This window comes from Quercus robur, chromosome 4 (assembly GCF_932294415.1).
Source record: "Quercus robur chromosome 4, dhQueRobu3.1, whole genome shotgun sequence".
NCBI lineage: Eukaryota > Viridiplantae > Streptophyta > Magnoliopsida > Fagales > Fagaceae > Quercus > Quercus robur.
Window position 1 is genome coordinate 62,890,599 of NC_065537.1, and position 13,980 is coordinate 62,904,578.

At 32.4% G+C, this 13,980-nt stretch overlaps 1 protein-coding gene across 4 annotated transcripts; it reads left to right on the forward strand.

Annotated features, from left to right (window-relative positions):
- The first annotated feature begins 6,030 nt into the window (after positions 1–6,030).
- Positions 6,031–11,455, forward strand: LOC126723278 (desmethyl-deoxy-podophyllotoxin synthase-like). 4 transcript variants are annotated; one of them, XM_050426608.1, is made up of 4 exons: positions 6,031–6,142; positions 8,822–8,873; positions 9,279–10,124; positions 10,704–11,455. In XM_050426608.1, exons 2-4 carry the CDS (start codon positions 8,835–8,837, stop codon positions 11,319–11,321), a joined length of 1,503 nt encoding a protein of 500 aa, XP_050282565.1. In that variant the 5' UTR covers positions 6,031–6,142; positions 8,822–8,834; the 3' UTR covers positions 11,322–11,455. The 4 variants fall into 4 exon arrangements, with proteins under 4 accessions (XP_050282565.1, XP_050282564.1, XP_050282567.1 ...); XM_050426607.1 differs by having other exon boundaries at positions 6,033–6,142; positions 8,822–10,124; XM_050426610.1 differs by lacking the exon at positions 8,822–8,873 and having other exon boundaries at positions 6,042–6,142.
- Positions 11,456–13,980: the final 2,525 nt, after the last annotated feature.

Consider the following 13,980-nt stretch of genomic DNA (forward strand, 5'->3'; position numbering starts at 1 on the left):
GATTTTCAGTTTCTGGCCAAAATTTCCAGATTCCAGTGTATATTTTTCAGAATCCGGCGAAGAAACTCAGATTTCAGCGATAGTTTTCCAGATTTCAGCTATATTTCCCTTAGATTCGGTGAGATTTTGAACGGATCTAGCGAAATCTCATTGAATCAGGTGAGATTTTCGTTGAATCTGGTGAAATCTCATAGAATTCGATAAGATTTTCGCCAGATTTGTGTTTTCTTCACCGTTTTCTTGCCGTCTTCTCAAATCTATGACTTCGATCGACCCGCCTGCCACCCGTTGATGGTCTAAACCACCTGACCCAATTACTCTGGCAGGTCGACGGTAGGTGCATTTTTTTCTCACCCAATTCCAGTGGGTCGATTCCAGGTTGGGCACAAACCCGACTTGGACTGACCCTTGGACAACCCTAGATGTAGTTAATACTTCTTATACAAGGTAATTAAAATTTTAATAATAAACATCATATTGATCTCACATGATCCTTTATTATATATCGAGACTCACTTAACACAGAAAGAAAATCAAGGCAAAGTTGGAACTTGGAAGATAAAACCGTTCTTTTCCAACATTATCATGGTCAATTTTCTTTTGAAGTAAAACTATATATCGTAGTCAATTGTTCAAGAGAAACACACTAAATAAAGTGAAGCATCCAAGGTAAGGGAATTTTGATGGTTAAGGTTAACAAGGACTTTGTTTGATATTCCATTAATCTCACTTCCCCCAAAGACCCTATCAAAATCAAACACATCTTGCTTCTATTCTTATAATTATAGTAAAAATAATAAGCAAAAATATAATTATAAAAGAAAATAATATATGGTTATATTTGTGGGGATCCTATTTTTATTACTAAATGTTTGTATAGAGCGTATTGGTCTTGGAAATCTCCAATTGTGTGTTGTGTGTGTTTGTAGAGTCACCACTTATTTTATTAAGGAAAAAAGAAAAAGAAAAAAAAGAAAACCATATCTAAATAGACATATATATTTTTTAAAATATGATATTGAAGTACATCATTGGATTAAAAGAGAATAAGATTACATGGCTTTAGTTCTAGGTACAATCGAAGAATATAGAAAATTACTAAATTTTTATTTTTTTAATCTTTGTTACATCTACAAGGTAGAAAATTACATGGCTTTATTTTTGGTAATAATCTAGAAACTAAAGCAAAAATGATAAGGAAATGATTTTCAACCTAGAGATTTGAACTCGGAAGCTAAGTTATAAAGATAGGAAGGTGTTTGGTATTCATTCCCCTCGATCCGTGGATTGGTCTTTGAGATATTGACGGTGATGAACTTGTTATGCACTTAATTTACTCAACACGTTGTAATGCATGTTTACATGAACATAATTATAATATTTTAAAAATAAAACAATAATTATTCCCTAGTCTAATGTATGATCATTTGAATATAAATATAAATATAAATATATATATATATATATATATGAGTTGCGTTCAAGTTATATTTACTGTAACTCTAAACAATGTTATATCATTCAATAACTTGTTATGAAATTCATATTTTGAAAATCTCACCGTTGAATTATATGTTTTATATGCTCTTAACATTCATGCCAGTTAGATGTTATTTACCATTCGATCTATAAACTCATCTCTTATACATTATTTTAAACTGCAAAAACTTGAATTTAAACAATTAATTGATGATATGACTATTAATCTTTAATCACCTTCAAAGTTTGCAAGCATAGAAAATATATGAAGATAATGTAATCTAACGATGTATTTATCAAAATTCTCATCCAATTAAAAAATATTGAGTGATGTAACATTGGTCAAAATTATACTAAGTAACTTAAACTCTCTCTCTCTCTCTCTCTCTCTGTGCACATTGTCCGTTAAACAGTTTGATGGTACTTTTAAGGTTAGCTTGACTCCTTACTTGTGTAGCCTTCTTATTTACAAATCTTCCACCTGACTTTCTTATGGTGACTTGATCTTATGTCGTTTGAATGACATTTCTACTTGGTTGTGTGATGACCTTAATTTCATTTTAAAGTGATGCTTATTATGTTCATCAAATGGTTTGAATGATAAAAGATTTATTCTAAATCAATTAAATTCTAAATCTCTCTCTCTCTCACACACACACACACATATATATGATTTATAATTTAATTGGTTTTAGTCTCTTCGGTTTTTGCACCTAATAATTCACTTGTCACAAAAATTAAAAACTTAGATAAACATGTGGCAAAAAATTAGACTCTAATTGAACTCCAATTTACAATCTAATTGGATTTGGATTTTTCAATTTATACAATTAATAATTCACTTGATACAAAATTAAAAATTAAATAAGACACATGACGCAAAAGAAGAATTTTTTTTTTTTTTTTTTTCAATTGTGAGTTATTTCAAAAGGAGACTTTTCCATGAATACATATTATGAACTAAGTAACTTTCAATTTTTAATAATTTCTTTGCTGTCTACTTGCTTCCACTTTAGCGACTTTCTTGTTTGGAATATAAAATTTAGAACTATAATTAGACTTTCAAATGAGTATGTGATGAGGCACGAGCCGACAGTCACAATATATTTGATAAGAGCACTAAGTTTTTTTTTTTTAAAATAATATAAAAAAGTTATTGGTTAAAAACAATTATACAAAATTCATGTTAGTATATATGAAAGTCAAATAATCTTACCATTTGTTAATTAAAATACAACATAAACAAAGCTTAAGAGCATTCGCACTGGCACTTGGATATGCCAAATGTAAGCTCTAATTTACAATTCAGCCCAAAAGCAGCCCATATCCGGATTGGTAAACATAGGATATGCCAAATTTTTTTGGCATAATTTGGCATAGTGCTATAGTGCCATCTCAAATATAGGATGGCACTGTAGCAAATTTTCTACATCACAAATTATTATTTTAATGGTACTGTAGCTACTTTTTAAAAATATATGATGGCACTGTAGCAACATTATATTATTTTAATGTTAGTAATAAATCAAATGAATGTTTAGGGAAGATAAAAGGAAATACACTCTAAAAAATGGGAAAAGTTTGCCATTTAACATTATTTTTGGAACAATCTAGTTAGTTGTCAAGTTTGTAATACTATTTTGCAAACTAACATTTTGAGGCTTTGAAACTCAATTTTAGTGAAGGAACTTGGGTCTCTAAGTCTAGAGTTGCAAGTGATGACAATTTGATTTGAAAGAAAAAAATATAATGTGAAACTAAGTCTCTCCTGTTGAAGAAAATTTAGGTTTTTGTGTGCTAGGTATGGGTTTGTCTTCTTCTTCTTCATCTTTTGGGTTCTTCTTCTTCTTCTTGATCTTCATTTTTAGGTCTTCTTCTCCTTGGTCTCAGTTCGCTTCTTACCCACGCTCTATGGAACTCGAGTCTTAAAGACTTGAGTTCCACATGGAATATTTATCCACATTAGCTTGGAACTTGAGCCTTTAAGGCTCGAAATGCTACTTTGCTAAAATGTTTTAAAAACATGCCAACTAACTAAATTGTTGCTAAAATCATGTCAAATGGCAAATTTTCCCCTAATTTTTATTATTATTACTAGTGTGTAGCCCGTCAGGGTTGGAGCCAAGACTTGGAGTTAGAGGGGGCAAAAGTATAAACAATTTTTTTTTTTTTGAAACTCCAAATAGATGTTCATTTAATAAACCATTAACAAAGAAAAATACACAGAATTATTATGTCACTATATGGTTAATATTCTAAAATCATTACACACAATAGACAAGCACTATGCACACAAGCATTCAACAACTAACTAATAAATTATAAAGTTGCAAATAATCTCTTTAATTATTTTCCTATAAAAAAAAATCTCTTTAACGTTTTAAAAGACGCTAAACTAATAAACAAAAACACTAATAGACAAAACTACAATAAAATGCACAGGACATCATAGGGGTTGTGGGTATAGGAGTTGACGTGTTGTGTTTATCAGTCACAAGAGATGACAACTTTTTAATTTATAGAACAATATAAATTTTGGGCTTTATTAAAGAGAGAAAGACAGGGATAGGGTCAGAATTTTACCTCTCTCTTTGACTCTTTCTCTCTAGTTTCTTCTAGTCTCTTATTTGTCTCTCTGTCCCTACTCTCTTTTAGTTTTCTTCACAAGTCACAACACTGTCAACACATGATTAAATCTAAGTTAATCAAGCAAGGATTCAATATGAGAGGGATACCTCTGCTTCTGCTATTCTGCTGCAGACCTACAGTGCCACTTTCGAACTCCTCTGCGTTCTGTTGTAAGTTTGGTTTTCCTTTCTTTTCTTTTTTTTTTTTTTTTTTTTTTTTTTGAATGGCTTAGAAATCTCCTTCTTTTTCCCTTGTGTCTTGTCATAAATTAGGTGTTTCCTACTCCTTGGCTAGTTAATTCTCTAGTTAGAATTGGCTTTGATTTTTTTTTTTTGGCTCGTGTTTGTTTTGGGGTGTTGTTTGGGCTTAATTTTTGTTGTTGGGCTAATATTTTTTATATAACTTTTAAAAATATCAACAATACCAATTATACTATTCAAATTATACATGGTATTAGCTTACACTTTTTTTAAAACCATATATTTCTAAAATATATAATGGTTTCTCATTTAGAGCATTTACTAGAGACGGCAAACGGGTGGGTCGAGTCAGGTTCAGGTTGGGTCAATTGGGTTGTAGGTCAAAAATGGGTTCAGGTAAAAACGGGTCATTTTATGTGGGTTAGAAACATGTTGGTTTGGCTTGTATTTTTCGCATGAAATTTTTTTAAAAGAAAAGAAAAAATTTTCATTTGCCATTTAGAAAATCACACTTATGAATGTTTCTCATATATGTCTATAATTGTAAATATGTGTTTTTAACTTTATTGTAACCAGATTATCTTAGTGTGGGTACCTAAGGCATGCTTGGCAACGTCCTAGGCATTCAAGCAACGTTCTTGGCCATCCTCGGCATACTTTGCAACGTCCTTGGCATGCTTTGCAACCTAGGCGTCCCACATCGAAGGAAACCCCCCCACCCCCACTTTCTGCCTTATAAGCTGTGAAGTAAAGGGAGTAGTGTACCACCAAGCATCTCTGTGATCACAAGAGGCTTGGTGGTACACTACTCCCTTTGCTTCACAGCTTATAAGGCAGAAAGTGGGGGGGGGGGGGGTTTCCTTCGATGTGGGACGCCTAGGTTGCAAAGCATGCCGAGGTCAACCAAGGACGTTGCAAAGCATGTCGAGGACGTTGCAAAGTATGCCGAGGACGGCCAAGGACGTTGTTTGAATGCCGAGGACGGCAAAGGACGTTGTCTAAATGCCTAGGACGTTGCCAAGCATGTCTAAGCATGCCTTAGGTACCCACAATAAAAGGGCCCTTTTATTGTAAAAGGGCCTATGATCGAGTCAAGTCGGTTAGCAAATTCTATTCCGTTTTGCCATGTCTAGCATTTACACCAGTCTTTGTAAAATAAAGAAGACCCACATTTTGCCCAATCAACCCCCAAAACCTCGCACGTTAGTCTATGTATAATTACGTAAAATTCATCCACAATTACAGTTTGTATGTAAATTTGCATTGACGCTATTTATTTTACATTTAAGTTTTTATTCTTTCATTACATATCCTAAGGATAGAGGAAGATAGTGGGTAGTGAATGTTTTATATGAAGAAAGATAAATAATTAAGAAAAAGAGAAAAATTAATATTTCAATGAAATAAAGTTTAGAATAAATAATATGATGTTAGTATTTTTTAAACGTGGCTATATAAAATAAAAAATATAGGTTCTTAAACTAAAATAAACATAAACTTTTTGCATAAGTTTATGTGAATGCTATTCCATGGCAGAATGGCAGATGCAACATCTCTAATAAGTTTATCATGGCCAGCGGTTCTTCATGAAAGTAGAATAAGTCCAGTCCCATTTTATTCTTTACTTTTTGCTGAGAGCCCATATTATTCTAAAACTTAAAAAAGTCCAGTCCCATACTATTTTATTAACATTTTGGGCCTATCTCACATGGGCCAATATTAAAAGTGCTGGACTCTTAGGCTTAAGTAAAAAAAAAAAATGGAGGACGGTTTTTAGGAGATGGGAAAACGCTTCCAACACCAGCTAGGCGTTGAAAATTCACTTCCCTTCTTCGGTATGTATTTCTCTCACTCTCTCACTCTCTTTACCATTTTTTGTTTAAGCTTTTTTGGCCTGGGTGTGTTTTTAAGTAATGGGTATTTTTATATTTCGGCATTGGTTATTTCTCTTTGCTTGACTTGCTTCCAGTCTCCCACGTTCTATTTTGGTGAAATTGATTGGCTGTGTTAATGGGTTCAAATTTCACAGTGGAAATTGTGCTAAATGGGTATATGCTTGCTGATTCATATTCATATAAACTTAGATATGCTACAAGGGTATATGCTTGCTGATTCATATTCATAAAATGTTAGATATGCTACATGGGTGTATGCTTGCTGATTCATATTCTTATAATGTTAGATATGCTAAATGGGTATATGCTTGCTCATTTAATATATAAAATTTTTAATTTTTTTTTCATGCTTATTTTGTTCCCAAACAGGCAAAATAAGTATGAAAACATATATATATATATTTTTAATTTATTTATAATTTTTTTTTCAGAACATGGGCTGTCATTGCTCATTTGCTCTATCAATGAGTTGGGTTTTTTCTTTGTAAATATAAGCATAAGTTGTTTGGGTTGCTACCTTGAGTTGTGTTAATTTCTTTGGATTGATATCTAACTGATTGTTGGTAGATTTTGTTGTTGCAATCAGCTGTTTAGATAATTTGTGTTGAAAAATAATGCATCTCTTTAGTTATTATATATGTGGGGATCTAGGGTGTACAACTACACTATATTGATTCGAAATTATGTCTTTTCATAGACAATTTAAGAATTATAATAATTATAATAATTATTCAAGATACATAATCACTTCCAAATGTTTTCTTTTTCACTTATGATTTGATATGTGAGATCCATCCACTGATTTATTTTTAGTATCTTGATTCTAACAACCTTGCAAGCTATGCATCATAACCAAAAATTAAATTTTGGAAAATTGTAGAGAATTTGGGGAAACAGTTGAAATGTTGGTTAAAATGTGCAAAAAGTATAGAGAGATTGTTGCTGCCCTTTTTTTTTTTTTATTTTTTATTTTTTTTATATTGAATTATTTCATTAAAAACAAGCTAATTTTTTAAAAATTGTTGATTTTTCTTTGAAAAAATTCATTTTAAAATCTAATTATCCGAGCTTTTAATTTTTAAGATAATCTTTTTTTATTTTTATTTTATATATTTTTGGGATGGAGATTATAGCCACTCCCCACCTGAACATTGTGGGTAATGTGCGTTTTGGGTCGACAAATTTGTAGTCCACAAGTATTCTACTTTTTTTCTTTTTTTTTGGCTAAACATCCACATGCATTTTGCTCATTACTAAAATTTGAATGAATTTTAACTCATGGAAGAAATGAATAATTTACCGCCTTCATTGATGATTTTTCAAAATATACACTAAACGAAATTTGCCTTTGGCTGCTGGCAAAAATGCTATAATAGGTTAAGTAGTAATGTGAGAACCATGACCCGAGGGGACTGAATTTTTTGGATATCCCCCACTTGACAGTGAGTCTCATAATGAAGACTTAACTAACAATGTTCATCCTCTAGAGGGATGTACAATGGAGTTGCCGCTTGATTTATTCTAATCAAGAAACTCAAATGAAAATACATCTTATTAAAAATGAAATTCATAACTACATTTCCTCAATAATGGTGAAAATAGAAAATTACATTCCTCCTTTCCCTAGTTACAATTTAAGATAGAAAATTACAACAATTAAATTCCTAGTTACAAAGTAAGAAAATGAGAAGAAAATCAGATTACCCAAGCCAAATCCCCAACCATTATCTTTTAAACCTCCACATGTACTTGCTGATGAAACTCAGTTACCATTGATGTTGTAAGCCTATGATAGTATGGCTCACTTGCTCTGTGGAACCATCTCAAGTTTTAACACAGTTTAGCTTGGAATTGGATAAAGGGGGCAAATGTTAATTAATTTGAGAATTTGTGGGGACAATGTTATATCTGAAAGATTGGGTTTTTCAAATTCAATTTGACCATACCTCCAAAGTGATAATGTAATTTACCCATTTATTTTTTGTGTTCTTTCATTCTTTGTGTCAATTCTTATTTATGAAATGGATAAGTACAAGTTTTTGTGGCCCAGATAAAAAGATCTTTTATCTATGTATATACTATAGCTATATGTACAGTTTAAAACTTTTCAATCTTGTGGGGGCGTGCACCCACAAGGATTAAACTCTTATTGGCTGTTCAATTGTGAGAAATCAACTAAAACATAAAATTGCTGAATAAAGTGAGGACAAGAGAGAAATAGTGGCGCCAGAACTTGTTGGCAACAAGGCAACAAGGCTTGAACTATTATTGGATGGTCAATTGTCATAAACATAAAATCAACTGTTACATAAAATTGCTTAATAAAGTGGACATAAAAGGAGTGGTCGTACGTTAGCAGTTGGAAAGTACTTCCTTTATTTGGAGAGCAAAAATAGCTATGTTCAAACGTATCTCACACACACACATACATAGATGATCTAGGAGCACAGATTTTTCACAGTTGATCTGTTGTGATTGATATAAAACAAAATTTGTGTTACTAGTAGAATCATATGGAAATAATTTTCCTTCAATCATAATTTATTAGATTCTCAAGTTGTAAATATATACAATTTGCATCCTGAGTTATCCCTTTTGATCCCTTTGAAAATGTGATAGGCACCTGCAATAGATGAACAGATTAATACAGAAGGAACAGACGGCAGTTGATGTAAGTGACATGCATAATAGATAAAATAAAGCTGTTTAATTTGGCCTCTAGCACCAATAATTCTGATTAAAACTTAATATTACTACAAAATTGGACCTTTAAAAAATATAAGGAAACAGTCATACCTCAAATAGCAAAGAATCAAGATTTGATACAGAATCAACACAGTGTTAATTATAAAGCTAAAACCACTAGCATATTTAGCCTCCACAAATGTTAAAAACCAAGGTGCAGTATATTGTTCTTTGCAAATCTTTGCTGTATTATTGTTCCTTATTGTCCCATGAATACTAAACCTTTGCCTTAAAATAAGAGTTTCTGTACTTGTTCCCAATGCTTCAAGTTCCCCCCTTTCCTCTTTTTACTTGGCTCTTCTTCTTGTTTATTCTGGTTATTTACTGGAAGAGATCTAAAGCCAAAGGCCAAAGCCATAAGTTGCCACCAGGGCCATGGAAACTGCCTCTTATTGGGAATTTGCACCAGCTATTTTTCTCTCTACCACATCGATCTTTGAGAGACTTAGCCAAGAAATATGGACCTATTATGCAACTGCAGCTGGGAGAGGTCTTAGCTATAATCATTTCATCACCAAAAGTAGTCGAAGAAGTGCTGAAGACGCATGATACTGCTTTGGCAAATCGGCCAAGTGTTCTTGCCATTGAAGCTATGTCCTATGGTAATTCAGGTATTGTCTTTGCTCCCTATGGTGATTATTGGAGACAAATGCGAAAGATTTGTGTCTCAAAGCTCCTGAGTGCCAAGCGTGTCCAGTCATTTAGAAGAATTAGAGAAGAAGAGGTGAATAATCTTGTTGAATCCATTTCCTTGTCAGAGGGAGTTCCAATCAATCTCAGTGAGAAGATCTTCTCCTCAACATATTGCATAGCTTCCAGGGCAGCCATTGGGAAGAAGTGCAAATATGAAAAAGAATTCATATCATTAATCCAGGAAACGTTTACTCTAAGTGGAGGTTTTGACTTACCTGATTTGTTCCCTTCACTAAAGTTCCTTGGCTTCCTTACTGGTATGAAGTCTGCGTTGGAGAAAATACAACAAAACTTGGATAAGATTCTTGATGATATAGTGAATGAGCATAAGATGAAAAGAATTGCCACGTCAACCAATAAACATGAACCAGGTCCAGGTGATGAAGACGGTGACGATGATCTAGTTGATGTGCTTCTCAAACTTCAGGAGATGGGTGAGCTTGAATTTAGTATCACAAGCAATCACATCAAAGCTGTTACTCAGGTATGCAAATAAGATCCATCAATTTATTTTCCCTTTTCTGCTTGTTTCTGTTTCTCTTCTTCTTCTTAATTATTAAATGAGCAGCGTTATACAAATATTCTTTAGGCAAAAAAAAAAAAAAAACCATTATATAAAGGTTATCAGATTTATTGTTTTACTACATATAGACTAAAACATATTCTTGTTTTCTTTGATTTTTCTTTTTAGTTTATTTAGTTTATATGCTTATTTACAATATTTTAAAGTGAAATTGTTAGACAATACAACTATACGTTGTGTGTGTGTGTGTGTGTGTGTGTTTGTGTGTGTGTGTGAGAGAGAGAGAGAGAGAGGGAGAGAGAGGATTTGAACCTCCTATGGTATCAGTCAAAATATTAATTGGTTTTTATGTTCATGTGCGTAGAAAAAATCAACATCTTTAAGAATTTGGAAGAAAAATGTGTAACATACTACGAAAAACATGCTCTGAGTAATTATCAAGCCAGCTTATTCTGCTTAATATTAAAAATGCATACACTGTTTATTCTGCTTAATATTAAAAATGCATACACTGTGATTACAAATGGAGTTACTTTTCAGGACATCTTCACTGGAGCGAGTGAGACTTCAGCATCCACAATAGAATGGGCAATGTCAGAATTATTGAGAAACCCTAGAGTGATGGAGAAGGCACAAGCCGAAGTGCGACAAGTTCTACAAGGGAGAAGGAATCTTGATGAGACATACATTCATAAACTAGATTACTTGAAATTAGTTGTGAAAGAAACACTACGACTACATCCTCCTGGTGCCTTGGTTCCAAGAGAATCAAGAGAAAAATGTGAAATTAATGGGTACGAGATACCAAGCAACACAAAAGTAATCATAAATATATGGGCTATAGGAAGAGATCCTGAATATTGGATTGATGCTGATTGTTTTTGGCCAGAGAGATTCCATGGTTCCTCTATTGATTTGAAAGGGACAAACTTTGAATTCATTCCATTTGGAGGTGGTAGGAGAATATGTCCAGGCATGTCATTTGCTCTTGCAATTGTTGAACTTGTTCTTTCTCAGTTACTATTTCACTTCAATTGGAAACTCCCCAATGACACCAAACTTGAAGAGCTTGACATCTCTGAGTCTTTGGGATTAACCTGTAGGAGAAGGAATGATTTGTATGTAATTGCCACTCCTTGGGCTTCTCTTTTTAATTGAAAGACAGTGAATAACAAAGGACAGTGAATAAGTAATACCTCTTGTTGCAAATGATTGGATGTATTTATAAGGTACCAATTCTCTTACTTGTGCGAATAAAACTAAGTTTGGATATATAGTATTTTATTTTGATAGTATAATTGTTCTTGATCTTTGGCATTGGAAACACTGTAGTTCTCGTGTCAATTATGACCTGGCTTCTGTCCTGTCTCCCTGATCCTGTAAACGGGACTGGGGCTTTTGCCCCACTCTAAAACAAGGCAAAGTTGAGCTGATAAGGAGGTAAGACATGATTGCAAGACCCACTAGAACCTTGCAATTATAAAATATGACTGGGCATCTTCATAGAAAAATTATACATTAATTCATGTCAATCTGATTTTAATTAACAAAAACCCAAAATCTGAATCAGTTTTGAATTCCCCCAACTCATATCTGATTAGGATATCCTCATGCCTCTCGCAAAATATCAGGTTACTCAAATTCCACCTGCTACCATCTCTTAATTAGTTGATCGATGCAATTCTCATGCCCTATAATGCAACATGAGTTTAGGAAAAATTATTAGGTATTTCGAGAGTATGGTGAAGTGCTGGTCCCTCCTCTCATATTCATGGTGGATCTCACCATTCAATTAATGAGATCCATGATGAATGTGAGAGTAGGAAAGTATTCCAAGAGTACCTAAGAATTATTCTTAGTTTAGCAGCTATTGAAAAGACATTTATCATTAGAGTTTAATATTTTAATTTCGCATTACATTTTTTTTTCCTTCCTTTAACATGTTTGGTTATAGCTACCTCTTTTGAAAAGTTGTAATGCGCATCTTGAGGTACATGATATGCAGTTCAGTCCACAAGTATTTTGACTTACTCCTTTATTTTATCATTGTTATAATTTTTCAAATGGCTTCAATGTCCTAATAATGCATAAGGAGCATAGGAAAATTTGTTGTTTGTTGAAAATGGCTCAACCGTGAGATGAAATCAGTTTTACAACACACAATTTCATGATATTGTGAGTTGCAGTGGCAGTTTCATTAAATCATAATAAATGTAGTCATTCAACAAATTATTGAATATTACACAAATTAGTACAATCAAATTAAGAGTGGAAGAGAGAAATATTTAGAAGCTGAATTTTTGGAAATGCTTTCTCCCTTGAGAAAGAAACTCAATGTGCCCTAGCCCTTAGGTTCTTTGGCTCCACTACGAGCTTTGCTTCCGGGCTTTTCTTCAAGATCTACGGTTTCCCTTGATTGGCTATAATGGCTTTTAGGTAAATTTTAGGTAAATTTTTGGAAGAGAAATGATATGTCCACAATATTTTCATAATACTTTTACAATAAATTTTAAGTGACAGGTTGTTACTGATTGTTATTGTTAAGGCAAAAAAGTAACTTTAGAGCATCTCCAATAGAGCATGCATAGCTAAAATATAGAGAGTGAAACTGGAAAAAAGAGGAAAACTGTGCTCCAACAACCTCTCTAAAACCAGTTTTTTTTTGCTCATGAACAATAGCTCATCAAGTCTGATGAGCTACTGTTCATTCTTCAAATCTTTTTTTCTATTATAATAATTAGGTGTTGAATAAAAAAAATGTTGGAAGATGTGTAGTTGTTAAAAAAAGAATAAATAATGAATGAAGAAATAATATTTAAATGAGACAAAGAATAAGATAGAGAGTCTGTTGGAAAGTGTATTTGAAAAAGTGGGTAGATAAAGGTAAAAGTCACTGTTCATTCTCCAAACAGTACAAAAATTTGCTGATTTTGCTGGAGATGCTCTTAGTGTTAGGTTTAAATTTGAATCAATAACAACTAATCATTTATGATTTTTTGTGAAAATATTGTAAATGTAACACTTCTCATTTTTAGAGAGCAATTGTATATATATTTTTTTCGAAGAAGCAATTGAATATTTTGTATCTCATTTGTATTATTGTCCATCCCTAATTTGTCTGAATAGATTTGGTTTGCACAATTTTCTGTAAGGATTAATATTCATTTTTTCATGATTTCATGGACCAATAAAAGCACAAATAATGATATTTTTTTTCAAAAACAATTGAACTTAATGCAACTACGTCTTTGAATTTAATTGAAAAACCTAATATATAATATAATTAAAGAACTGTACCTCATTTTTACTTTGTGTATGAATTTTCTTCTTTTAATACTTCTTATATTCTAGCTTGTACTTTTGGAACAGTTTCTTTAAGGTAAATGGTCTAGTTTATTTAATAAATTCCACTACTCAATATTAAAAAAAAAGAAAAGAAAAGAGAGAAATGATTATACAATGAAAAAAAAAAAAAAAATCAAGGTTTTGAATGACAAGAGTTTTGTAGCTCAATTGACATTTATTGGTATATCCGATAAAAACGTCTAAGGTTTAAATACCTCATCCCACATAGATGCAACAATTGATTGAAAAAAAAATTCAACTCTTATTTGATGCTCTTAGATCATAAATATGTTTGATCTCTCTCTCTCTCTCTCTCTCATATGATGAGACTTCGGGTAAGAATATTGAACTATTAATAATTTGTCCCAAGTTGGGAATTATTTATGATTTAAAGGATAGTGGAAATCGTGGCTCCAATGAAATTAGCACTTGAAATCATGATTCCACCTAAAATCATTACTTGGAGATGTGA

Excerpts from the sequence above, each read along its gene's own strand:
- LOC126723278 (XM_050426607.1), top strand. The coding sequence starts at position 9,207 with ATGCTTCAAGTTCCCCCCTTTCCTCTTTTTACTTGGCTCTTCTTCTTG. Across the intron at positions 10,125-10,703 it reads ACATCAAAGCTGTTACTCAG|GACATCTTCACTGGAGCGAG; the intron begins GTATGCAAATAA and ends GTTACTTTTCAG.